This window comes from Mesoplodon mirus, assembly GCF_964341445.2.
Source record: "Mesoplodon mirus genome assembly, chromosome: 6".
In the NCBI taxonomy this organism is placed as follows: Eukaryota; Metazoa; Chordata; class Mammalia; order Artiodactyla; family Ziphiidae; genus Mesoplodon; species Mesoplodon mirus.
Window position 1 is genome coordinate 2,169,519 of NC_138982.1, and position 27,875 is coordinate 2,197,393.

Consider the following 27,875-nt stretch of genomic DNA (forward strand, 5'->3'; position numbering starts at 1 on the left):
ATACCTCCAATATAAGATTGTTGATTTATAAATTATATGCATATACTACTGTGCTCAGCTATGTATGGAGGTTTAAAATATTTAAATGGAAATGTAAAAGGATAGATAGAAATTAATCGAAATAGAAAATTGTATGTTATTTACCTTGACTGCTCTCTCACAGCTGCTGCTGGGGGCTACAGCAGGGCATGCCCTGCCAAGAAGAGGGAAATGGTGCCCTGCGGAGTTGACCCCTGGCCTATCTGTGGGGGAAGCAGGGCTTTCCTTCCACCATGGTGATCTAAAGAATTTGCAAAATCCCAGGAAAATATAGTGCTTTCTATACTGACCCAACACAATATTTTTGCAAATACCAGATTTATTCCTTTATTATTCGGCAAGTATTTATTGAGTGCCTGCTATTTGTCAGTTACTATTCTAAGATACATTAGTGATCAAAGCAAGGATTCCTGTCCTCAAGAAGCTTACTTTCCAATAGAAAGAGAGAGACAATGAATAATGAATATAACAAATAAAGATATCATCTAGTGTGTTAGAAAATGAGTGTAAATTAGGGGGAAAGCAGATCAAGGTAAATGGGGTCAGGAGGGTCAGGTTTGGGGGAGAAGTAGGTTGCAGAAATAAATAGAATGGTAAAGGTGGGCCTCTTGGAGAAGGTAAGTTCTAAGTAAACACCTGCAGGAAATAAGGGTGTTGTGAAGCAGGCATCTGGGGAATAGAGAGCTTGTGCAAAGGCCCTGAAGTAAGATCGTGACTGTTGGTTCAAGGAGCAGGAAGGAGACTGGCATGACTGGAGTCATACGAGAAATGGGAAAATAGTAGTCAGGGGAGAGGTAATCAGAGGAGATGATCATGTTAGGCCTTAAGAACTCGAGCCTTTCCACTGCATAAGATGGGAATCCATAGCAGGGTTTGGTGCAGAGGAGAGACAAAATCTGACTTACAGTTTAAAAGGATCATTCAGGCTTTTCCATTGAAAATAGACCTGTTAGATTACAATCATCTAAGACAAGGATGATGGTGGTTTGAATCGAAGTGGAAGCAGATGGCTGATGAAACATAGTTGATTTCCAAGTGTATAAACTAAAGACAAACCAATGGGATTTCCAAAAGTTTGGGTTTTGGATGTGGGAGGGTTTGGGTCTGAGTCACTAGAAAAATGGCAACACCAGTGGCTGAGAGGAGGATCACTGTAGGCAGAGCATGTCTGGGGTGAGGGAAGGGACCAAAGTTCAGCTCCATGTCTAAAATGCCCCTGAGATAGCCAAGTGGAGATGTGGAGCAGGCAGCTAGATGTGCACTTCTGGAGTTCAGGGGAGAGGACAGGCTGGAGATGACCATCTGGAAGTTGCCAGTGTGTGCATGGTATGGGTGAGATCATCCAGTGCATCAGTGGGGATACAAAGAGGAACAGGGATGAAGACCTTTAGCCTCCAACATGGAGGCAGTGTTGAAAGTGGAGCATGACTGCACTGGGAAGGGAGCCCTGGATTCCAGGGCCGTCCACAACTGACAGACACACAGCCATGGTCCATTACTGAACCATTACTCTAGGTCAGTTTTCACATTTGTAAAATGGCACCAGTTTACCTCCCTGAAAGCAGAAGCTCAGATGGATCACCAGTCTAGCCTGCAAGGAGGTGTTCCCTGCAGCCATTACAGCCGAACTTGCAAGCAAGGTGAGGGTTAGGCGGCTTTCTACTCATTTAGAGGAAACTGGGTTTTGTAGACAGTTGATTCTGATAATTCAGGGAATTGGGGGTAATTCAAATGATCTGGATTCATAAGCAACCATTATATCCATTCAACTTTGAATTGGGGACCCTTATTTGCTAGATATTTTTAATCATTTAGTAAAGTAAATGTTGGACCAATCCAAAAATGTTTTGGACCCATCTGGACCTATTGATTATATGGCCTCGTTTCATCACCAAAGTTGACCTAGACCAAGTTCAAGTTGACCTAGACCTAGTTCTATTGACCAAGTCCAGTAGAATATTATGCTTGGCCTTATATGGTGTAATGTCAGAGTCACCAGTAAGGTCCCACCCAGCCCCCCTTCCCACACACACATGAACTTGAGCCTTATGGCTCATCTCAGATAAATAATAACACTTTCTCCCTAGTGTGCCCCTGTTGGGTGTCAGAGGCTTTCTAAACATCATCTCCTCTCCCCTTTCACAAATCAGTCTAGTAAATATTAGTATCATTGTTTTGGGTAAAAGAAACAAATGCACAAAGAAGTTGAAAAAAACAAAACCCAGTTGCTCAGGTCACACAGCTAGAAAGGGAGTCTATAGCCTGGGTTCTTTGCCCTGCAGCCCGTGGCAGTGCTGGGAACGGGCTGGATGCATGGGAAACCACCGGCCCTTCTCCTCACCTGCCATGCCAAGGGCATTCACCCTGGGACGGGGGTGAAAGGTGCAGAACTGAAACCATGAGGCTCATGCCTGTGTCCCCTGGCTCCTCATTCCCCAGCCCACACCCGAGTCCTCCATGGCCTTTCCCTGTACAAACTGTAGCTGACCTCACCTTCTCCCTGGACAAACTGTAGTTGACCCCAACTTCTGACACTATGAAGGAAGATTATTCTCCCATCTTAGGCCCTGCCCCTACTTCTCAGTAATTTATACCAATTATTAACAAAACACATGCACAGTAGCTCAAGACCTGCGGGGGCTTCCACACCTCAGTGAAGGATGTCATTGTCCCAGAAGATAGAATGCTTTTTTCAGGAATGCAGAAGATTCTTCACCTAAGCACTGGTTGCCATTTGGTATATTACGATAGAACTCTTCCTCACTTATAAAGTGCTTGACTATAAAATACATTACATGCCTTGACCACTTCTAATATGTCTAAAGAAAGGACATTACCTTGTGAGGGTATTTTGAAATAATAGCCACAATGATAATAATTCATCATATATTGAGTGCCGATTATATGCCAAATATATTACTTTTGATCCTTAAAAGAAATAAAAGAAAGATACTTGAAAGCCAGGTATAACCAATTTATGGATGATGGAACTAAGTCACAGAAAGGTTAAATGACTTACCCATGACCTCACAGGTCACAGCTAGAGAACCACAGAACTAGAACTATAGATATTTTTACTATATTTCAGTATATTTCTGAGCTCAGTGTAGGACTGGATGCAATTGTGCTGATGCTGAGGATCTGAAAATTAGCATGGCCCGCTGAAATAAGAGATTGTATCTTAATTTTCAATCCAAGTGCTTGTAACCAGAATGTTTTCCCTCCCTACTCCACAAAGCTGTGGAACCCTGGTCTTAAGAAGATGCAAACACAAGTAGAACTCAGCCCAGTAGATGTCCTGGATTCAGTCCAAAGAAACTGAACTCATCATTCCTCCATCATGCACTACTTCTTCTAAACCAGGAATCAGCACCATTTTTCTGTGAGGACCAGGTAGTAAATATTTTAGGCTTGTGGGCCATAGAGTCTCTAGCCCGACTACTCAACTCTGCCTTTGTAGCAGGAAAGCAGCCATGGGCAAGAGATGTCAATAGATGGGCATGGCTGGGATCCAATAAAACTTTATTTACAAAAACAGGTAGCTGGCCATAGGCTGTAGTTTTCCAAGCCCAGGTCTCCGGCTCCATATCACACTCATGGTTTGTGCTTGGTACACCTTTCAATCTCAGCGCTGTGAGTAGAATCAATGAGGCTTTCATCTCCTGCAACAGCTCATTCATAGAGAGCTCAGATGCCATCGAGCTGGTGACACTTCCAGGGCCTCTCCCATGTCCATCCCCTTCCCCATTTTAATACGTTTCCATTCATCATTCCCTCTTGTTTACTGTCTTGTAGCACTTTTCACTCCTGGCATCAGCACTTGTAGGCAAACCAAGGGAGGAGCATCTACAGCTGCTCTCGGCTGTCTTAATGATTAAGTGTTTAGACATGGACTCGCCCTTCTTATTAACTGTCTAGGTGAGAAGGGGCTGCCTTAGGCCTTGGGAATTTCTACCCCTCAAATTTAGGATCATTTTCTCATAGGAACTCTTTCAGACTCTGGCAATGTCTTGTGCTCCATCGATGGGTAAAAATGACTGGTCCAAAGTGTGCTGTTTATTCATTCATTTAGCACTGAGGTGTTGGGCACTCAGGCAGGGCAAGCCCTGTGCTATGTATTGGGGATGGAGAAAGAAGATGTGGTCTCTGCCCTCAACAGCTGCAGCCTCTGTCTCCCATACACTTGTGAAATCAGTCATAAGCAACCAAAAAAAAAAAAAAAAAGAAAGAAAAGAAAAAGAACAACAGAAAACAACCCTGCTCTTCACTCTCACGTGTTTGCCTGAGGCTGATGAATGGCTCTGAGAGAACAAGGACTGATCCTCATTTTCATCATTGAACTTCTTGAAGGATGCGTAGACGATGAAGTGATCATGGGTTGATGTTTGGTCCTCACAATCCAAATGCCAATATACCAGAACACAATTTGCAGTAAAAGAGCTGCCCAGACAATGCTTTACTTATTTCAAGCAGTGCACACTTGCATCTGATTCCAGTAAAACCAGAGAATTCAGGCAGTCACCTGGATTTTGTAGCAATGGGATTTTGTCCTAATTTGTAAGGTGGACTATGATTTTCACAGTTTCAGATCTCCAGCATGTCAAGATAGTAATGATCAAAGTTCTAGATGGCATCCCTTCTAGAGTGGATGACCTTCTTTCTGCTCAATCCCTGATTGGTGGGGGCTGGGTTGAGGAGGGGGGCATCCATCTACTTTTTTTTTTTTTTTTTTTTTTTTTTTTTTTTTTTTCTTTTTGCGGTATGCGGGCCCCTCACTGCTGTGGCCTCTCCCGTTGCGGAGCACAGGCTCCGGACGCGCAGGCTCCGGACGCGCAGGCTCAGCGGCCACGGCCCACGGGCCCAGCCGCTCCGCGGCATATGGGATCCTCCCAGACCGGGGCACGAACCCGTATCCCCTGCATCGGCAGGCGGACTCTCAACCACTGCGCCACCAGGGAGGCCCCATCTACTTTTTAAGTAGGTCAAGTGATGGACAGGCAGTCCCTCCCCAGGCCGTCTCTCCCAGAGGCTAATGGATATCACCTCACTTAGTGTGAGCGTGGGCCTCTTTGTAACATTCACGTGTCTCTTTGCTCTGACCTCTAACCTGGAGTCCCTTACAACTGCTCCCAAGCCACTCATCACCACCCCCATGCCACTTACGCTCCAGAGATGCCCACTCACTTGCAGGCTCCTGAAGCCCTTTAGACCTCACCTTTGCATGTTTTATCCTGTTCTCAGGGGATATTCTATTCAGTTCTCACTCTCCTCACTCATCCATGGGGCTAATTTCTTTCCTCTTCCATGACCCACTCATGTCACCCTTTCTCGGAGCCCCTCTCAACCACCTTGTCACTCTAGGCTGGGGGACCCCCTGAGCTGCCCTCTGCCAAGTCACTCACTCAGCACTGTTGTCATCTTCTGTTTGCTTTTGGCCCCACCCCACACGATGTTGCGTACCCAAGGGCAGGGACCATGCCTTGGTACCTGCAGCCCTTGTATTGTGCCCAGCACGTGGTAGTGTGTCATCAATATGACCACCTGGCCAAATGAATGAATGATTACACATCCAGGCATCTCTGCCTCTGCAAAGTAGACTTTTTTCATATTTTAAGACCACGGTAATTTCTTATCATGGGGCTGTATGCTTTTGTCCTGGTTCAACTCCCCATGTCTCTTCTGTCCTTTGACTAAGGATGTGGCTTACAGACCTCTGGTCATCAGCTTTCCTCTCATTGGTCACCATGCCTCTTGGACGCTGTGCCTAGAACTTGTCACAGTGCCCTAGATCTGTACGTGGGACTCGGGACCTCCTTCTCGGGGACCCAAGATCTTCATTTTCACTAATGTTGCCATTTTGCTCTAAGATTCATGGTGCAAAACAGGGGCAGCCCCAGACTCTAAACTTCTGTGCCTGCACACTGGGGGATAAGCCACCATCTTCACGATGCTCACGTGGGACTGATTAGAGACCAGGAATGGTGTTCACAGAAGTTCTGAGGGTGAGGTGGAGGGATGTAGGGTAGCAGTGAGGAGAGTCCATGGGCTGGAACAGTGAGGGGTGCTCTCCTAGGAGAGGAGGCCTGGAGGGCTGTAGGCGTAAGGAGCCTGGAGATGGCAGAGGAGGCCTGGAGAGAGGCATTTCCAACTGGGAAAACAGCCTAAGCAAAGGCCTGGGGGCCAGGGCTGTGGTACCTGGAGGGGCAACAAGGTGGCGATTTAGGGGGATGTGAGAGATTGGAATTGACTTTGTTATGAAAGACGCGTGGACTGAGATTGAGGAGTTTTGTCTTTATCTGATAATAGCTTTAGGGAGTCAGAGATCTTTTTTACACACGAAGTTGAGTTTGGGTAGGGAGAGAGTGGCAGAAAAGATGGGAGGCTGCAAAAGTCCAGGTGCAAACCATATATTACACAAGATCAGCAGCAAGGAGAGCAAAAGCAAGGACCCTTTAAGGGCACTCGCGGTGGATGGGAGAGTCAGAAGAAAGAGACTCAAGCAAGGTCTGTGCATGCCTGAGGACACCTGTGTGCAGGTAACAGGGACTGTAGAGGGCAGGGCAGAAGGTGCTGGAGACAGTGACACACAGGAGGGTGGGGCTCACCCCCTGGATAGTGGGAGAGGTGAGGACACAGACCCTGCTCTCCAGGAGAAGGGCCATGTCCTCCCTAGATGCTGGTGGAGAGGAACTCAGACTATGGGGACCCAGATGGACACACACCAAAGCGAAGGCAGAAGCAGGTAGTCCAGAACAGCCTCGAGTTTTCAGTGGAGTGAGTGGACACAAAGTCATTTGTCTAAGGACTTGAGGGCCCTTACGGTGTGATCTAGAAGAGCCACTGTGTGGAATGACCTAGAAGATCTTGAGTGAGGAGAGGAAAGACCAGGACTCAGCAGAAGCAACACAGAGAGAGGCAGGTAGAGTGTGAATGTGACCCAGTTTGCTTCGGCTGAGGTCAGAGACCAGAGTGGGTTTGCAAACCTGGATGTGCTTTGTGATTCTGTCTCTGAACCCCGGAGGGGAAGGAGTAGAAAATGACTGTGTCCCCCATGCCAGTCCGTGAGAGCTCAGCCATTCGCTCAGAGCCCTCTCTTCAGAGCATCACCACCACATGGTCCAGAGCTGATATGGCATTCTTTAGGTCCAGGCCAGTCTGTCCCTGTTTCGAGGGATGGCTTGGGGCTGGGGACAACTTCTAGCAGGTCTGCAGGACCAAGAACTGAGGGGCCCGCATGCTTAGGAGCAGGCTGCCCACCTCTTCCCCTTGCTCTTCTGCAGGAGCACAACGAGTTCAACTCCTCCATGGCCAGGAGCCAGACCAACACCGCGCGGATCGATGGCCTGCGGCCCGGCATGGTGTACGTGGTCCAGGTGCGTGCCCGCACCGTGGCTGGCTATGGCAAGTTCAGCGGCAAGATGTGCTTCCAGACTCTGACGGATGGTAAGAGGCAGACTGGTGACCTGGGCACAGGGCAGGCTGCCGGAGGAGGGAAGAGCCCCCTGCAAGGCTATACTCGCAGCCAAACTGCCAACTGCTAACTGGATTCCAGTGGAATTCCCAAGGAAGTGTTTGTCCCCAGTAGGGCCGTGTAGACTCCTCGATTCACTAGGCAGGGCATCTGTCGGAAGTCTGGCCCGTTTCTCAACATCTAGTGGATTTGCCTTGGAAAGGTCTATGTACCCCGCATGCCTAGAGGCCCCCACGTGTTGGCCTGCGTTTGCACAGCAGTGAGGCGCACACAGAACTCAAGGATACGCCTCTGTTGGCGCCTGTGTTGTTTCACCCTCACTCCCACTTCACTCCTCTGTTCTGGAGGCTGGGGGTTGAACGCGTAGCCTCACCGCATGAGCCGAGGACTCCAGAAAGAAAACAGAGGGACACAATTTGGGGAGTGGCTGTCCCATGGGTCTCAGAATATTTGAAGCAGCTTCATGTGCAACCCTCAGTAGGTCCTGCTGAGGCGTCTCCAGAGAGCATGGCCACTGGTTTCTGAAATGTCCCCAAGGCCACACAATCTGTCACCAAAAATACTTCCACCTTTGAGCTTTAGTAGGTCTCTGTTTTAACAACCTCCCCCAGTCCTCTGAGATCTCCTCATTTAATTGTTATGAAAATCCAATTCCCTGTAACCTCAGCCTTTGTATGGGTGTCTGTCTCTACATTAGCCACTTACCATAGTGTATGTATTCATTTACTTATCTACTCTCTATCCACCTATCTCTCTATATTTATTTATTCACTGATGAGCTGTGTCCTGATAGTTTCCCAGGTGTCACTCTATTCCCAGCGTCACAAATTGAACGCCTTTAATTTTTCCTTTATTACTTAAATTATGTAGAAAACACTCTGCCTTTACATAACATTTTATCTTAGGCCAGCACTCTCTGATGAGGCCCTTAAGAGGGCTTGAGGTTTTCTACCGACCCATATTATATTTTGAAACAATTTAAAAAGTCATCAGAAAGATTTAAACATCAAATGATTTTATATAAAAATTATAATATCCATTTTCTCATGAAAACTTGTAAGAGAAGCCAATGCTGGTGGGCATCCTAGTGTGAGGACTCTGCCTTGAGCTGGGGGCTTGCCCCCCACTTCCCAGTGATCTGTACTTGGATGCTTTGATGTGAGCCGTCTGGCCTTTGGAGGATGAGAGTTTGCAGCCAGCTCTGAGTTTATTTTAGGTGAGTTTTGGTTCATATTTTGAGGATGGTGAGCTAGGGTAGACGGGTGAGCCAGTTTATCCAGATGAATAATACGGCTGGTGTGAAAGCACACAGGCTGTCTTCGGCTCCTTAAGGATTCTGCTCCCCTCTTTGCGCCTCACTTACCATCTAGATTTATGGGCACGTTGGCATCAGCAGTTACACAGGATTAAAAGCCCAAACTCAAAATGCTCTGAGTACTGGTCTCTTGGCAGTTTTGCTAGACAAATCAAGAAGTAACAGATTTCTCCCAAGAAGGCTATTCCTTTTACATTTGGCAGTTAAGTTTTGTAAACCCAACAGAGGTTGGAGGTAGGAGAGTTCTGGTAAGTGGCCAAATTCGAGAGTATTTATCTTAATGACTGAGGTTCACACATCAGTAGTAATATGTTCACTGAGGCTTCAGGCCTCCATGCAGCACAAAGGTGAGTCTGAAGGTTGTCAGTGATAGGGTCACTGGGGCGGGCAGGACTTGTGGGATCCCGCCCAGGGTCAGTGACCATGCTTTGGGCAGGTGACGTCCACGTGGGGCAGCCGCTGTGGTCCTGGCTGCTCTTAGCTACAGCCTGCTAACTTTTTTTTTTTTTTTTTTTTTTTGCGGTACGTGGGCCTCTCACTGTTGTGGTCTCCCCCGTTGCGGAGCACAGGCTCCGGACGCGCAGGCTCAGCGGCCATGGCTCACGGGCCCAGCCGCTCCGCGGCATGTGGGATCTTCCCGGACCGGGGCACGAATCCGTGTCCCCTGCATCGGCAGGCGGACTCTCAACCACTGCGCCATCAGGGAAGCCCAGCCTGCTAACTTTTGACTTGCTCGCCTCATTTTTTTTTTAAACCCATTTATACAGCAGGGTATCTACATGTTTACCAAGTATTCTGGGTGATTCCTATGCACCCCAGTGTTTGATAACCATCCTTCAACTCTGTGGGTGGAGGAGGAGACTTCTAAACCCAAGGATATTGGTTCTCCAAGCCTCTGACTCTAGAATTAGTTGGAAAGGGTGAAGGTCACATGGCTTAGGAATTTTTTAATTAACATGAATTTTATTTTATTTTTTGCCAAATTATTTTTTCTTCAAACACACATATTACAGAAAGCTCGCAGCAGAGGGAAACTGGAACTCTACCTTCAGTCTTTTAAATTGATTTCTAGAGAGTGGGAGGCTTCAAGAACAGCATCCTTGTCTTTTGAAATCTCATCCTCCACCCACAGAGCCGAAGCATGGCTCCCAAACATCAGGTTTCATAAGAACCACCTGGAGTGCTTGGTAAACACGCAGATACCCTGCCTTTCACTCAGAGGTTCTGATTCAGTAGGTCTGAGGGGCCTGGAAATAGGTACAGTCGGGCTTCGGGGATTCTGATGCAGGGCATGAGAGCCTCACTTCAAGAGGAATTATTGTTAGGAGGGCCAGATAAAACACAGGATGGTCAGTTAAATGTTGTGAATTTCAGATAAACAACAAATAATGTTTTAGTCTAAGTATCTCCCATGCAATATTTGGGTCAGACTTAGGCTAAAACATTATTTGTTGTTTATCTGAAATTCACATTTAACCGGCCAGCCCATACTTTTATTCACTATATCCAGCTACCCTACTCGCTATAGCATATACTTAGCTTGACCTCCGTCTGCCTCAGTCCCGAACATTCGATAATGGCTCCTTGACACCAAGTGAGAGAATAACCACAATAATAATAATAGCCCACTGGGCCAAGTGGTCTATATGGATTAAGGAAAAGAGAATTTGTATTAAGGGCATCTGTGATAGATCAAACACTGTGAAATATGTCACATGATCTGATTAAAAAATTTATTTTAACAGATAAGAAGTCTGAGAGTCAGAGAGACTAAATGCTTTGTCCGAGATCACCAAGCTTCCCCGTGGTAAAGCCAGGGTTTGGGCGAGCTCTGTCTGCCTCTGTGACTGGCGGGCAACCGCTCCCCCGTGTGATACAGCCTGGTTCTAGCACCAGCAGAAACCTGGACCCATTCTCTTGAGTGTGAGCTTGAGGGTGCTGGGCTGTTTCTTGGCATCTCCTTCATCCTCTGCTGCACTGGGTGCAGTGCTGGCTGGCTGCAGATACCCTTAAATCTCTGCTCAGCGCATCTGTTGACTGGGCTGCATCTCAGCCACTTCGTGTTTTAGGAGGTACTTCAGCAGTGGTTTCCATTCCCCCTATTAGACGTATCGTTAACACGGCTGACAGACCTTTGAGAGACCTTCCGAATGAGGGCGTGTAGATCGGAGTCACCTCTGCTCTGGGACCAGTGTCATCAATTTAGTTCTGAGATCCTCTGTCACTGCTGTTTTGCCTTTATTGTTGACACTGTCAATTGGTTTTTGTTGTTTTTGTTTATTTGTGACTTAAAGATTACTCTTGGTTTGGGTCAGGCTTACAGCTCTGAAGCATAGAACCTATCTATCTATCTATCTATCTATCTATCATCTACCTAATGTCTTTGTTGTCATCACTGAGTACCAGCCCTATGCAAAGGGCATACAGGAAGCTTCTAATGCCTCTTTCTCACCTAGACGATTACAAGTCTGAACTGCGTGAGCAGCTGCCCCTGATCGCTGGCTCGGCGGCAGCCGGGGTCGTGTTCGTCGTGTCCTTGGTGGCCATCTCCATCGTCTGCAGCAGGTAGGCCCCCCGCTCCTGCCCGCACCTGCTCTCCTTAGACCCAGGAAGCCCCGCTTGTGGACCCCTCCCATGTCATGCAGACTGGACAGGGCCTGACCATTCAGGGACGCACCGTCAGTCATCATCCCATCTCCGTCCACAGGCAGCCTAGAATTCTCCAGATTATTTATTTTCTCTGTGCCTGGGATAAAATCCTCTGTAAGAGCTGGGCAAGGCTCTGAGCATTCGTCCTCAAACCTCATTTTAGCCAAGACGTTTAGCCCACTTACACACAATGGTTTTCCTGGAGTGACAGTTACAAAATTGCACTTGACCCACTGGAGCATCACACCCTGTGCAGCAGCCCATCCTCTGGCTACAGAGCTATAGGGCCTTCGGCGCAGGGCGCAGTGGGGCAGGAGGGGAGCGAGGAGGAAACGAGGAGCTCCGTGTCCTTCAGGAGGGCTGGCCCTGAAGGCCTTGTGAATTTTTAATACTGTTGCTGCTGCCTTGGGTGGTTAGCCCAGATTCAGCGGGCCCCTCCCGAGCAGATCTGCAGTGCTGCCAGAGTGCTAATAGGCGTCATCCAGAGCCTTGGCACCAAGCTCTGATGATGGAGACGCACATCCCTGCCCAGGCTCTGAGAGATGGTGACTTGAAAGACCTCGACCCAGCTGCCCAAGGTGGTGGTCAAGCCAGAATGCTGGCCACGACAGGAGCTCCACTTAAAGTGAGAGTTGCAGTATCCAATCCCACGAGGTGCCTGGGTGAGCCCCCATCAGGACAGGAGGCCCGGGAGCGGAGTGGTCGGGGTGCACCCCAGCTGAGAGCAGTCCCCTCCCTTGTGTCCACAGGAAACGGGCTTACAGCAAAGAAGCTGTGTACAGTGATAAGCTCCAGCATTACAGCACAGGCCGAGGTGAGTAGAAAGTAGACACCTACCACATGAGCCCTGGAGAACCACTGAGTCGAGCAGGCATGTGATTGGAGGGCTCCTTATAGCCAGACTGGCCGGTCCCAATCACAAGCCCCCTCCCGAGCCACAGCGCCCAGCGGCTGGGTCCCCAGGGACTGAGGCTGCCCACCCCATCTGTGTCCGCCCGTCGTGGGCACTCATTGGATGCCTGGTGGGTAGATTATCTTCTGCATTGATAAGCCCATAGAGGACATGGGATGCAGGGAGAAGACTGGGTTTAACAAGCCAATGAATCCTGAAATCGGACCCAGTGGGAAAAGACGGAGGGCTCTCTATTATCATCTTCTGCCTTATCTTATCCAATGGAGCGGCTGGGGAATGTGTTAACCAAATTCACAGATAAGCCAGAGAACGCGAATGTAGGGAATTACAAAGATAGCAGAGCCCAAGAGGCCAAAGTGTTGGGATATCTCCCAAGTGTTTTCTTTTAAGCAGTGCCTTGAAAAGTTTTTTCTCACTCATTATCTACTCTGTTTTTTTTCAAAACCTAAATATAATATTTTATAACTAAAATTTCCCCTCGCCAACGTGCAATGTAAAGGCCTCTGTCAGGATTATTCTTTGATCTGTGTAATGACAACGTTGCAGGATCTGCAAAGGTCCCACTCAGTCCAGAAAGCAGAATGCTTAGATCTTTACAGCAGACACACTCTGATTCTAAATAACTCCTTTTGAATTCCATGGACACCCTCAGAAACCTGCCCCAGCACTGTGTGCTGTGCCCTCTCTGTCCCAGGCTTCCATCGTGAGCTGCATCTCACCTCAGTCCTGCTGTGGCTGTGCCTGCCCCCTCTCCCTGCTCACTGGGCAGTGAGCATGCAAAACAGGTTCCGTCTACACACATCCTAAGCTGACTTTCACTGGGCGGTTCTGGGAGCGGAAATGGGCTCCAAGGCAAAAGTTTTCACCTGAGGTCACCCAAGGCAGGAGAGTGATGCCAGGATGCCCCCATGGTGTTCGGGCATGGCCAAGGTCGATGCCGGCTGGAGCTGCACAAAGGCCACTCTGTAGATATGACTTTGTTCCCCGGGGACTTTCAATCCAAGAACAAGAACCTGCCAAGGGTCTGTAGAGGTCCAAGCCCCTGGCAGCTGGGCTGCTGTTCCACAGTCATGGCTGGGAGAGGTCTGCGGGCTGGGCACCAGCTGAGGCTCCCACGGTGGTCCAGGCAGCCCCCATGATCAGGAGCACAAATGGGGAGTGAGGGTTTGGGAGAGCAGTCCCCTTCTAAGGCTATAGGCACAGTTCCTGCAACACTCAGAGTCCCATTTACCCCTCTTTCTTTCCCCCAGCAGGCCAGTTGGGCCTCCATTTTAACCAGACATCACTGGTTTTAGAGGGGAAACTTGAATGTGTTCTCTCTCCTTGCCTCACATCCTGACTCTGCGCCTCACGGCAAAATCTACAGATGATTTTTCTTATAGTAACCGGTGCATTGCCCTTTCAGGCAGGGCCTTACCTTCCCAAGAACAGAGACTGTGATGTATCTGTGATTCTTAAGTGAAGGTGCCCCCTCCAGGGGGCATCAGACTTACCTGGAGGGCTTTCTCCACTGCCCCGCCCCCCTGCCTCTGCCTCTCGGGATTCTGACATTGCCCCGCCTCCCTGCTCTGGGCTGACTCCTGGCCATGTTGAGAGCCACTATAAAGTCTATTTCAGATTTGGCATCCTTTGAACTCTGGATGAAACATTTAAAGATGGCCATGTGGGCTTGAAAGCAGAGGACACAAAATTGGGTTCAAAAGGCGGAGTGCCATTTTGAAGACTAGAGACACCCGAAGGTGAGAATGTCCCTTTTTAAAGGCATGTAAGTTAAGCCTTGTCACCATCCCGTAGTCGGGGTACAGAAAGTCCCTAAGCATCAAGCTGGGATGCATCTTGCTGCCTTTTGGGGCACTTCAACCTCAGACCTGACCATTCTGCTCTGGAGGGGCCGGCTTGGCTGGGCCTCCACATGGCGCCCACATGCACAGAGGTCTGCTCCCAAAGTGCTCACAGCCTGCTTCTGGGGAACGCTGTCCCCTCTAAGACCAACAGAAGAGGCTTTCCTGGTTCTCAGGGTCCACAGAAAACCCACCACCCAGTCTGCAGTCGCAGAGGCCTTGCTGCAACCAGTGAGGGTGGGACCCGGGAACGCAGAGTTCTTCATGGACCAGAGTTCACTCCCTCCTTGGCCTTAGAAGTCTGTCTTCTTGTTCAATCCGTTCTCCTTTTTATAAATGCTCTTTCCTCCTATTCATAACGGTTCTCTTTTTATCCAGTCCCCGAAACCTGGCTCCTCTTTGCACTCTGGTTCTCTAAACTCATAGCCTCATGCTTTGAGGTGCATTAGTGCATTTTCTCCCACGGACATCCATCATTCTGACTAAAGCTATTACTGTTGGAGAATGACAGTCTAAGGGCTGTGGAGCTGAGAGAAGACTCAGCACACATACAGCAGAAGAGGAAACTCAAGGCTCTGGTGGAGAATAGGCCTGGCCCGAGATGGGGGAGGGTAGGAGTAATTAGTTATGGAAAACCTACTTGGTGCATTGGGACCTTTATTCTGGAGGCTCATGTCAATCCCTCTGACCCTGACAACCACTCTAGGTGGCAGACATTAATGACATGACTTTGCCTGGTCTCACCACTCATGGGTGGCCAAGGTGGACCGCACACCCTCTAAACCTGGCTTCAGAGCCCATGATCTTACCATATTGCAGAGGCTCAAGGTGGCTGGAGGTCAGGAGCAAGTCAAAATGGGGTGAGGACTAATCTCAGAAGTCCTGGTTGGTGGTTTGTTGGTCTTCTCTCTGGGTCCCACTGCAGGAGGCAGAAAGATGGATGCACCTGATGTGAATGTGTGCACATAACCATTCCTGGGCCATCCACATGCATGTACCTCGCTGTGGGACGTGGATGGTAACCTAGACATCTAAGTGCTTCCTGCCCTGAGAGGGACAGAAAACCTGCAGCAGTTCCCCAGCCTCACTCAACAGTACCCGAGAGGGCCCCTGCCTCTCTTCCCCACAGGCAGGGAGGGCATAGGGCTACATACAGAGGTCAGCGGCCCCTGCCCTCCCAGACCTGCCTTTCAAGCTGATGCAAAGGCTGAAGGAGACCTAACAGAAATGTTGGCAAACATAATACCTTCTCTAGTCCGTGAAGCCCTGGCAGATCTGGTCGATTTGAGAATGCCAAGTGCTCCATAAGGCACTGGCTTACATCCCCGCTCTGAGTCTGCAGCACAGAGAACAGACTTGTAAGGGGGGATTTGATTGGGGTGAAAGAGACTAGAGGCAAGGCAGGTAGGGAAGTGAAAGTGCATGGATGTGGTGCTGGATGCTGGACTGAAGAGCCTGGGAACCTGTGGTTTATGTTCAAGGGTGGGTGGGAGTGTGGGTTTCCCATGTCGGGGAAGAGGCAGACAGACAGACAGAGTGTTCTCAAGGCTTCCATGGGCCAGTCCGCAGAAGGTGCTGGCTGACTAAAAATTGCCTGGATGGGATGATCCAGGCGGGCTAGGGTAGGCTGGGTAATCTATCTTTAGAAAAGTTCCAGTTGATGCTACATTTTGGAAATGCTACCAGGTACTTATGGGACTTGGATGGACAACTATACACTTGATGGTGATTGACACTGCACTGATGTCTGAGATGGATGGAGTGTGCAGGGGTGGGGAGAGAAGAAGGTAAGGGCTTGGTAAGGGGTCAAGACCTTTCAGAAAGCAACCCTAACAGAATCATCTCCTTGTTACAGGCAACTGCAGATATAATCACCGGGCTACTTTTGTTAAGCTTTGAGAAAAGCAAAAACAAATAAGATATGTGTCTAAAGACCATAAGACTGGCAAACACACTAATTTTCACACAGGACAAGAGGACAGAACACAGGGACCGCAGAACAGGAGGGTGAGCTTGATCCCTGCCAAATGCTCAAGAGACTGGGAAGCAGATGGGTTCTAAAACTAAATTCAGTGATCATTGGGAACGAACCCAGGATTGTTAAGAAAAGTTATGGGGACCTCATCTCAGTTACTAGGGTTATGCATTTAGTCAATTCAAGAGGAATTGTATATGTAGTGGATTTTTACTTTGGCAAAAATATTTTATGATCTCCCATGGGAAAGCATTGTAAAGTGGTTACAGAGCTGGTCGTCATACGAAAAGATAGTGGGTTAGTGAGTCTGTCAGCCAGGAAGGAAGTCACCAGTTCTATTCTAGTTCTCGTCCAATTCAATCGCTTGTTTGTTTGATTGTTTTTTAAATTCATGAGTCAGGTGCAAGCCTAGGGATGCTTATCAAGTTTGTAGGTAACAGTTGGGTGGCTTAAGGAACTCCACAGAAGACAGAATCAAAATTCAGAACTATACAACAGCTTTGAATGCTAATTGGAAATCTGCAAGACAAAATGTTAGAGGGATAAATCTAGAAGCTAGTGTTGGTTAAAACAAAAATAAAGCGGTACAAAAAGGAGGAGACCTGACTTGCTATCTGTTTGTATGGAAAAGTTTCAGTACTTTGTTGATCACATGCCTAATAGGAGTGAGAAAAAGCTAATACAAAAGGCTAAGCAGTGTTATTAATGCAGAATAATACTACTAAAAGCCTCCAATTTGAGCACATACTATGTTGAGCACAGTAACTTTAAATTAACTAATTTGATCCTCATAACTGTCCCATGAGGTAGATTTTGCATGTGAAGAAACAGAGCCTCAGAGAAGCCAAGTAGCCTGTCCAGAGTTTTATGACTCTGTGGTCACAATTAAAGTTGGGATCAGAGGAGGTGATACACAGAAATGCTGTCCTCTGTGCTGGTGAGAATACATCTAGAAGGATGTTCTTTGTTCTGGGGACCCCATGTGTCAAGAAGGACTTTGTCAACAAAGCAGCTGACCCATGGAGGGTGCCAAGTCCTGACCTGTCACCTCAGAGACACCAACCGATTTGGTGCTGGAGAAATGCAGGCAGGAACCTGGGGGTCAAAATCAAGCATGACATCATCACAGCAAAAGAAAGGTGATACTGCTGTTGTGTGTTGTTGTGTTAAATGGAACCATCGGTGAGAGATCCGAGTAGGCAGACTTTGATTCAATATACGAACAGCCCCCCAAACTGGAACTGTCCACACAGAGACAGGCTGCTTTGTGGGGAGGGAGGTAAGCTCTCTGGTCTTGCAGAGACAGATATCAGTAAAGGCTGCTGTAGAGGATGTGGTAGAGAGGATTCCTGCTTTAGGTAGGACACTGGACTTGATTCGACCCAAGATTCTACACCCAGCTTTCTTGACTCTGGGTGGGAGGGACATATCCGAACCGTTCAGGACACAGCATCCAGCGCACTGGAAATCACCTTTGGACACCAGGGTGAAGGTCATGTGTAGCTGGAGGAGAGGCACAGACCATGGATATTTTGGCTGCCTCTCCTGAAGGTAACAGGAGCATTAGAACCTGAACATGAGTAAATGAGGGCCTAAGGGAAGAGGAGGAAAGGCCCCCAGGTGCAAAAGGTGGCTGAGTGTTCAGTGAGTGCTTATTAAATGTCAAATAAATTTAACGAGCTATAGCTGCACCCATGTGTCTGCTGCTGGGTCAAAGCCAGAGCCTCTAGAAACCAGGGTAACTCTTTGAGTCCCCAGCTCCTGGGCTGTTGCCATCAGTTTCCTGGCAGGATTTCAGTGGCCCAGAGACAGTGGGCCTTGCCTGGAAGGACCTGCCTGTCCTGGTCATTGATACCTAAGAAGAAGGAAGATGTTAAATTATTTTTCCTGAAATACCTTCCTCAATAGCAAGTAGCCTGTGGTCCACTTTCCTTCTCCTGGAGACACATATTAGGCAATAACTGTGGTTTTAAGAACAAATCTTGAAATGTGGTGACACCCCCAAACAGAAGGTGGAAGGAAGAGCTTCCTCAGGTTTGGTGCTTTCCCACCAGCCTTGTTGCCCACCCTGGGGCACCCTCTCTTGGATTCTCCCTCTAGCCTTGGCTGGACACCCATGACCTCCATTCTTTCAGGGAAAAAGACAACCACCCATCGTCCTGGTCTTCACCCCAAGCAGGCGGAGCAAAGTGTTTCTAGTGCCCATCAACCTTTCCTAGTAGATTTGCTCTAAGAAACTACCTGTCCTCAGCCTTTCACATCAACAGCTTCAACTGTGTGAAGCTCTGGGTAACTCATGTGTCCACCACATCCACCACTCCACATCCAGCCTTTCGGCTCCATTTCCATTCTGAGTTTTCTGACTGACTTCTAGACCTTGCATATTTCACCCATGCATTCAAAGTCTAAAGCCACGTGTGCAAACTTCCCTAACAATAGGGTTTCCTTCCCAAAGTCCATCGCCTGGTTAATAGGACCACTTAGTTCTGGAAGTCTTGGCGTTGATTCGCATTCTTCTGGTCCTTCCTTCATTCCTCATCTTTAATTGCTCACCAAGTGCTGCCAGTTATTCCTTTGAAATTTCTTTTGCCTCTTCTGCTGTTGTCATTGCGATGCTGTGCTTAAAAACTGTTATCTTGTACCGTAATTACAGCAGCAACCTCAGAGCTGTTTTCTCTGCCTCCAGCCCCTTCCCCGCAACGATGCAAGGGAATGCTGCGGGCCGTCAGCAAAATGAACTCCCCATGCCTTGCTCTCGGTACATCCCTTCCCTGCTGCGGGCACAGTTGTCGGCTGTGTGTGTCCAATGGCAGCAATCCAGGTGCCTTTGATGGTAGTCAAGGCCCTCCCACTAGTGCATTAGCACTGTTCCGCCTCAGACCCCTCCTTCCTTCCACACTCAAGCTGACCACACTGTCCCAGCTCGCTCAATGGCAGGTCTCTCTCTCTGAGCTGTGCCTCGTGACACTTCAAGCTTCTCCCTCTTCAGTGCAGCACCACGTGACCTGTCCTTCTAGAACGCTGACCTTGAAGAGTAGCATCCACAGTCCGCCGTCTTCTCTGGTTTCTGCAGCACTTACAGCTTGTTTCCGGGTGTGGGATCCTGATTCTAGACTCTCTGGCACTGCTCCCAGTTTGTTCACATCTCAGTGACCTGAGAACTCCACGAGCTCTGTTTTCCCTGTAGCTCCCACAGTCCCCGGCACAGGGCTAGTTGGGTGTCTGCTCAGCACTGAGAAAAAGGGGGGTGATCAACGTTCTGAGGCAGAGGACTGGATGAGGTCCCTCCCAGGAGCCGGAGTTTATGTGCAGATCCCTAAACAGCTTCCCTCTTGTGCTTAGATATCTGGACCAAATTTAGGTGAGTCATGAATCAGACAAAGTCTGCCTTGGATCCAGAATGGGGAATGAGGAGGCAGGTGTCCCCCTTTCCTATGGCTCCATCAAACCTGCTGGGACACAAGATATCAACGACTGAAAACAACCTAATTTATGCACTAGCTTTCCGGACCCTACTGTGGGATTCTAGGAATCCTCCACCAGCAGGAGGGCACTGGGCTCTTCCTGGCACCCTGAAGCCTCCCTCATGGGACCCGCAAGCTGTCCGTGGTACTGATTTTGCACTTTCTGAATGCACAAGAGGGCTGAATGGCACTATTCCATCTTCTTCTTCCACTTTTAATACCTAAATGTCACTTACTGTTTAGAACTGGCCCTTTACCAGCCCACGCTATCCCGCCCTGAGACCCTGGCACTTGTAAACATGTCGAGCTGACTTTTTAGCTACACCCCACAATCTGCCAGCATCCCCCAAATTTATCCCAGCCTCTTCCCTTTTGAGAGCACACTAAGCTCCTGCTACAGGATCTCCAACAATACCCAGGAGTTTCTTGTGCTTCAAGGACTGCTCCCTGCCATGCAGGAAGGCTCTGGATAATGGCAAAGTCATTTCTCCCCAAAGTTAATATCTTTAAAGCCTTGGTTCATGTTTAAGATTTTGCAGATCTCCTGGGACTATGGTCCTTTAAAGCTTTAACAGTCCAGGCTGTGACCCCACTCATAGCATAAATGGGTTTTGAGATCAAAGAATAAACATATCTGCAAGTCAGATCTTTAATAGAGATTAATAAACTAGAAGATCATAAAACTGAAGTTTTCTGGGCTTCCCTGGTGGCGCAGTGGTTGAGAGTCCGCCTGTCGATGCAGGGGACGCGGGTTCGTGCCCCGGTCCGGGAAGATCCCACATGCCGCGGAGCGGCTGGGCCCGTGAGCCATGGCAGCTGAGCCTGTGCATCCGGAGCCTGTGCTCCGCAACGGGAGAGGCCACAATGGTGAGAGGCCTGCGTACCGCAAAAATAAATAAATAAATAAATAAAAATTGAAGTTTTTCTCTTCTCTCTCTCGGCACCATCAATCAGTTTAGATCTGTACATACCAGGTTTGTGCCAAAGGTATGTAACCTATGTTAAAAATGATGAAACTAATCAGAAACTATAAGATATTATAAATATTATAATATTAACACTAACAATGTGAAGCATTGGACAGAGCATTATAAAATGTCTTACATTATAGAGCTGTATTACATCTGATATTATTATAACTGCCATTAATAATATTTCCCCAACACTCACCATCTGAGAATATTTTCTGAGCCCTGTCTCTAAACGTTTGGCTGTGCCCGACTCCACAGCTGACTCGAATTCCTTGTTCACTGTCTGGTGATTCATTGCACTAAATACCATTTCCCTGATAATTAAAAACTGCTCACTGGCAAGTGGGAGCAGAAACAGGCTGATGCAGGATTTATGCAGAAACACAAAATGAGCCAAAAGACAAATGACCTGTTCTGCCTAGCTGAAGACATTTTATTTTTCCTCATCATCTTCTGGGCCTAGAAAAAGGCTAGCTGTGACGTGGGGAAGAGGTCTGGAGAGACGTGTCATCCCGAGATGAGGTGGACACAGGGAGAGCCATTAGTGCACGTGTTCCGCCAAATCACTCTTCAGACTTAGGACCTAGGGACCCTGCCCGCAGCCATTCCTAGACTGGCCCTATCTGACCCTCGTCAGAGGAAAAGCACTGAGTTTCAACCATTTGTTAGACTTCTGATTTCAGTTTTCCTTCCTCAGTCTAACAAAGGTATCTTCAACTTCAGGGAAAACAAGAACTGATTCCTACCCTGCATAGGTGCAGGATGTTCTAAATTGACATTGCATCGCCAGGTCTAGGCTTCGTGCCACCTCCTCGGCTTCTTGTGAAAAGCTTCAGTGATGACCAAAGCCCCTGCCTGGCCCAGAACAGCAGTTGAGACATCATGTGTGCTCACACATGCACACATTTGTACACTCACACACATACACACACTCACATGTATACATACCCACATACACACTCATACACACACACTCCTTAATTCCACAAGCCAGTGCGGTAGCACAGCTGCCCGTGAATAAACCACACAGTGATTAGAATGTGAACTTTCTCCCATGCAGATGCCCTTGCTTGGACGCCACTGGCCTAAATGAATCCTGGCACCATCAAGAGATGAGCCTCTACCTTCTGGGAGTAGCTCCTTCCCAGAACTGATTGGGGCCAATATCTGTGGAGCTCATTAACTCAGAACCCTCTCTCATTCATCCTTACATATGTCTTTACTTGCAAACCATTCATTACAGCACATTCTAGGTCGTTTAATTAGTTTCCATGGAAGAGTTCCTGTAGGACAGCTTAGCATACATCGTTTAAAAGCCCTTAATCCAAGATAACAAGGTGGTATTTTTAAAGTAACTAATATAACCCTAAGCGGTTTACAGCCCCCCAATGCCCAGCCCCCATGCCCGCCCCCCGGCTTCCTCTTCCTACCGCCCCAAACACTTCCTAGAACAACTTACTGATAATAATCACGAGCATATCAACTTGTGAGGCCACCCTGTACATCAGACACCGTGTTAGGCATGTCACTTGCAACACGGTCCTTAATATCACAGCTGCCCCAGGAGGAAGGTGTTCCCTCCTCCGTCAGCAGAGGAAAACAATGTCATACGAGATGTATGTGGTCTTGGCTCAGAATGCCTGGCTAGCGAGAGGCTTTGGGGTTCTGACCTCACCTCTGGATCCCAGCTTCTGGGCTCTGAGCCTTCTCTCATTTCAGCCCAGAACTGGGAAGAAGTCACAGGTTGCTGACACTGGCTTGCTGCCCCTGTGGCATTTTGAGTGGGTCTTTTGTGGTGACCTTGTCTCCTGAGCTCACCTCTCCAGTGCACACTAGCCAGCTTCCACCTGAAGCATCGGTGTTTCTTCACCTAAGCACCTCTCAGGCCCTGGAATCTCCCCGCCCACCTGCCCAGCAGGGCAGGCAGCCCTCAACCAATGACTGATGAGAGTCCTGTGGAGCTTCGCCAGCTCCCTCCACCCTAGGGTGGGCTGACCCTGAAGCCTATGGTCTCAGAGATTCCTAGGGGGTGGGGAGTTAAGCCTGTGTCAATTACTCACAGCCCCACGGCAGTAAGTGCCTTGAGAGCATACCCTTCACAGGCTGCCTTCCTCTCCTACCTGTCACACTTGCCTGCGGCTACTTCTTCGGATCACCTCCCGGATAAGCCACTAGCTTTCAAAACCTTGTCTCAAGTTGCTGCTTCTGGAGAAGCCCAAAGTGAGACCGCCTGGAGATACTGGTCTGGGTCGTTAGACTTTCTGTGTGGCTTCAATCCTTCTTGCACTTCACTTGTTCTCCAGACCAAAGGAGAAAGGGATGAGCCTCCAGCTGTGTTTTCCCCTTTGTCCACTGTTATTAAAGTAAACTCTCCCTCTCCCTCTCTCTCTCTCTCTCTCCCCCCCCCCGTCTCTCCCTCCCTCCATCCCCCCAGGGATTACAACATTCTATTATAAAGATGAGGATTTGCTTTGTCCAAAGTTCAATCAGCAGATTCCAAAGCCAATGTTGTCATCCCCAAGTTTTCAAAGAGCATTCTGGAGTGATGTCAACCACCCTAAAGCAAGCCACCTAGCATGCTTGGAGTGCTTTCATTTCATGACTGGGAATAACCCAGCTTTCAAAGCACCTGGCTCTCTCTGGCTTTCAAAACATATCCCCCTTTAATCGTTGGCTGCATCTTCCTTCTCCCTCTGGATTGTATTCTGGCCTGAACTGGTGATCAGGGCAACATTAACCTGGGGGAGCTGTAGAGTCACCAGAAGTTTTTTGGATGAAAGATGTCAAAACTAGACCATGTGCTCAGGGCTGGGACTCACTGAGAAGAAGCCACCGTGGCCGGGTGGGAAGTGTACGCTGAGAGGAGCTCAGCTCGGGGAACCTGAGATCCAGCCTCCACCACGGGCATAGCACTTGGGCCTTTGCACACCTGCCTGCCCTGCTGACCTGCCTCTTCCACGAACCAGACAGCAGCGACGGGCAGGGAAAATGGCTGCTCTTCCCAAGGATGCGATGCCAGACCGTGCTGAGCAGCTTTCGAAGCTCAGCTCCCACCACATCATCGCCAGGAAAACCATCTCCATTCTTGCCTAATGACACATCCAGCATGGTGAAAAACGACATTGCGATGAATCCATTTGTTTTTGGGTTCCATTTCCTTTATTTTGTCCCCTCTCCTCCACTTTTTGAATGTATTTTTTCTGCAATGACGATTCTCTATTTTGTCCCCGTGCACACCTATTTATCTTGCCTCTGTAAACATCAGTGACAAAGTCCATATTCCTTTATGTATTTCTCATTCACCATTTTATTCACTTTTCATGCTTCACTGTGTCTGAAGGCATGGGGGTTCAAGCACCATTTTTATTTCATTCCACCTCATTTTTTTCTATGTAGACTTTGCTCTTTCCTCTCCCAGTGTTTTCTATGCTTTTCTCCTCCCATTTTCTCTTCTGGTATACTGGCTTAGCACTCCTATCTTGAGGTTTTTCTAATAGCAATTTCTTTCTTTCTTTCTTTCTTTTTTAAATCCATCCTCATCCCTCTTCCAGCCCTGGACACAGCCATCAGTTATAACCTTAACGGTGGCCTCCACTCAGGAAAGTTGTCAAGTTGATAATATTGATATCTGCCCTACCATTTTACCACCACTTTTCTGCTAATGCATTTGGTTGGCATCAATCAGCTTCTTTGCCTTCTGTGAGTGCCCGGTGTGGGAACTGGTCCCGATCTGTCATTTATAAGTAATCTGCTCCACATTTCATCAAGAGCTCAAAAACAGAAGAAAATACAGAGGAGAAGTAGAGAACAGAGAACCAGGCTAGCGTGGCGCAGAGGGAAGGGAGATGGGGAGGCCCAGCCAGGAAAAGGGAGGCAGCCCTATGTGTAGGAGAGACACCCCCGCCCCGGTCATACCCTTACAGCTGGGTACATCAGCCAGTGCTTAATGACCGCCGTGTCCCCTTTGGGATGTTAACCCTGCTTATCTCCTCTAAAAAGGCTCCCCAGGGATGAAGATCTACATTGACCCCTTCACTTATGAGGACCCCAACGAAGCTGTCCGGGAGTTTGCCAAGGAGATTGATGTCTCTTTTGTGAAAATCGAAGAGGTCATCGGAGCAGGTATGGCTCTCCCCTCCCCTCCTTTCTGTTCTCTTGGTGTCCAAACAACCTCTTCCCACCGCTCTGGGTGTTCTCTACCATCTTTTTCCCCAGAAGATACGTCTAAGCCATCTACAGTGTGTGTCTAAGGATCGTTTGGGGAGCTTGTTCGTGGTGTCCAAGCTTATTTGGTATTGCAGAGAAGTCAACTCTAGTCTAAAAAGATTCAGAAATAGCTTTGGAAATGGACCACCAAATGAAGATAAAGAGAGAGAGATAGGGTAACCAATTGAGAAATATACATTTTTAGAAGCTGGACCTAGTATCCCCTTCACTGACTCTCATATCTCCATGGCTTTGGGCCAAGATTTCTTCCCACACTTTCAGTTCTCCTTTTCTGACGTCCATGGATTTGGAGGCAGACCATGATAAACCAAAGAGGGACCACTCTTTCCAGAAGAAAGCTCACCCATAGCCATATTTTTAAACAAAAGATCTATGATATGGATGGTAATACAAGACAAATTTCTGTCCCAGAAACGTGTGCTCTCATCCATCTTCCTGCATTGGAATAGAAACCCAGCCTGGCAGAGAATTAACTGCCTGAGATGCTCTTAGGAAATTCTACCTAAAGACCGATCTAAAATTTTCATCTTCCTTTGATGGATCAGCAGTTGAGTCAGTTGGGCAATGGATCCAGCCTTACTGACGTAAATGTGTAAAATATCCCAAAATACCATTCCTTTGGAAGTAATCTCTTTACTGCCCCTCTGCTATCTTTTCTGAATCTTCTCAAAGATGTGTTTGCTTTGTGTCCTCTTTCCTACTTTTGTTTCTACAGCATTCTTTGTCTTCTTTAAATTGTATTAGCCACTATTCAATCTCTCTTCACTCATAGGTTGTATTCTTCTTTGTAGTTCCTATGTATGGAAGTGCTTTTTCTCAGGTCAGTATTTGGAGAGCCATGGGGTTGCCTCTCCAAATAATATTTTAAGCTCCATAAAATATGTTTAGTCAAAGTCTTCCAGACAGCCGCTCCATATATTATCTTTAGGGGGAAAGTCACACTCCTTCCATTCACTGCCTCTTTTAATGCACTGAGGGGTCAAAAAGCCATCTGTGAAATTGAAAGTCACATTTGAAACCTCGCCCCGTTAAGCCACCTCTTAAGAGCTCCAACCTCATGGCATCCCTGTGGTGGGTGCTGGGACTCTCCCTGTCAGGACACACCACTCTCTTCCTACCAACCCCTCGTGTGTTCCAGCCGGCCGACCATAATCTGACCCACGTGAGTCTATACATATTTCCCATTGACTTTCATTAAATACTGAACCACGACTTTCACTTCTGTGCAGATAATTTTCTGTTCTCCCTTAGACACTGACAGACCTAAGGATCATGCCTTGGAAGGTTGGATCCCAGATAAACTTGATCACGCATAGGGGCTCAGACTTCTCCAGTAAACTTGAGTGTTGGTCAGGGTGAGAGGGCGTTCGGTCTGGCACCCTATTCCTCCATATTGTTCATTGCTGTTATGTCATGTGACAATGGTGCTAGCGATTTCAATGTTGTTATTTATGCCATGTGCTTAGAGCAATGTGTTCTGGACTGCATTTCATCCCAGAGAGCACATGTCAGCCCCCTTCCCGACTTTGTCAGGGGAGGAGTCAAGAGCCTTCTCACTTTATGACCCTGCTGGGGGGTGGCAACGTGGAGTGAGCTCACCAGCTGCTGGATGCTGGGCAGCACTTGCTGATGCTGCCGTTCTTGTGCATTCTGCTTGGAGAAGGCTCAGTCCCCGCCATGGCTCGCCTGACCCTGGGGAGGGTGGATACATGGAGCAGTTTATAAGATGGCCAGCAGCTTGGGATAAAGACTTCTGCCCAGTGGCTGCTGACTGCCCTCTACCTGACACCCATCTGCTCACGATTCAGAAATCACAGAGCTAACCCCTGGGGATATGAGTTCACTATGTGTAACTTGACGCAGTTTCAACAGGAGACACTCCTGGCGGGTGCCAACCTCTCTCCACTCTCCGATTCTTTCTCTCTGTCACCACTCCTGCTTCTCCCACGCCCTACCTCCCGGAGACTGACTTCACCTTGTGCTAAAAGAGCTGGTGTGAAGGTTGAGTTTAAAAAAAAATTTGTAAGGTAACATTTATGCAGTGTAATTGGCGATATTTAGCCACGTGGCAGATTCGGCTCAGGGGACCAAATCTGGGCTGCAAAATGGTAACACAACATGAGAAGAAGAATCAGAAATCATTTCTCCTTCCTTCATTCTATTCCTTCCCTCCTTCCCTCAATAAACTCTTATTGAATAATTTTTGCATGTGGGTGTGGAGAAGAACAGACACTCTCCTGTTCAGAGGTTTGACAGTCTTGTGGAGAAACAGGCCAGTAACATGCTCACTATTTCACACAACCCACAACACAGGTATGTGCAAAGGTTGTGACCTTTTTTTTTTTTTTACTTTTTAAAAAATAAATTTATTTATTTATTTATTTATTTATTTATTTATTTATTTATTTTCGGCTGCATTGGGTCTTCGTTGCTACACGCGGGCTTTCTCTAGTTGCAGTGAGCGTCTTCGTAGCTACATGCGGGCTTTCACTAGTTGCAGAGAGCGGGGGCTACTCTTTGTTGCTGTGCAAGGGCTTCTCATTGCAGTGGCTTCTCTTGTTGCGGAGTACAAGAGGTGTGCAGGCTTCAGTAGTTGTGGCACACGGGCTTAGTTGCTCCGCCGCATGTGGGATCTTCCCAGACCAGGGCTCAAACCCGTGTCTCCCGCATTGGCAGGAGGATTCTTAACTATTGCGCCACCTCATCAACATAGAGCAGTGTTTAGCTCCCTGTTCTGGGAGTGAGTTGGGGCATCAGGAAGACTTCACAAAGGAGATCACCTGTGGCCTGAGCTTTCAAGGATGGAAACTAGTAGAAAAAGTAAGTTTCTGTGAAACTCATGAGAGGATGAGACAGAAAAGGAAAATTAAATGACATAAGGAGGGGAATGACCATGACCTTCCAGCAGTGGTGTGCTGGAGCCAGCTTGCACTACTTCGCAGGAGCCAATTGTGTGCATCTTTTTCCAGCCCTGTGTTCGGTGGCATCATGTTGGTAGTTTGACATTAGG

General features: G+C 48.1%; 1 protein-coding gene across 2 annotated transcripts in view; it reads left to right on the forward strand.

Moving 5' to 3' along the window:
- The window catches only part of EPHB1 (EPH receptor B1), a gene marked incomplete at both ends in the record, with an annotated part of 429,300 nt that overhangs the window by 338,807 nt on the left and 62,618 nt on the right, over positions 1 to 27,875 (forward strand). Inside the window, 4 exons of one of the 2 annotated variants that reach the window (XM_082625932.1) lie at positions 7,320 to 7,482; positions 11,282 to 11,390; positions 12,224 to 12,288; positions 24,638 to 24,760. In XM_082625932.1, the coding sequence (XP_082482058.1) occupies positions 7,320 to 7,482; positions 11,282 to 11,390; positions 12,224 to 12,288; positions 24,638 to 24,760 (460 nt within the window). The remainder of the gene's footprint in view (positions 1 to 7,319; positions 7,483 to 11,281; positions 11,391 to 12,223; positions 12,289 to 24,637; positions 24,761 to 27,875) is intronic. The other variant, XM_082625933.1, reaches the window with a different exon arrangement.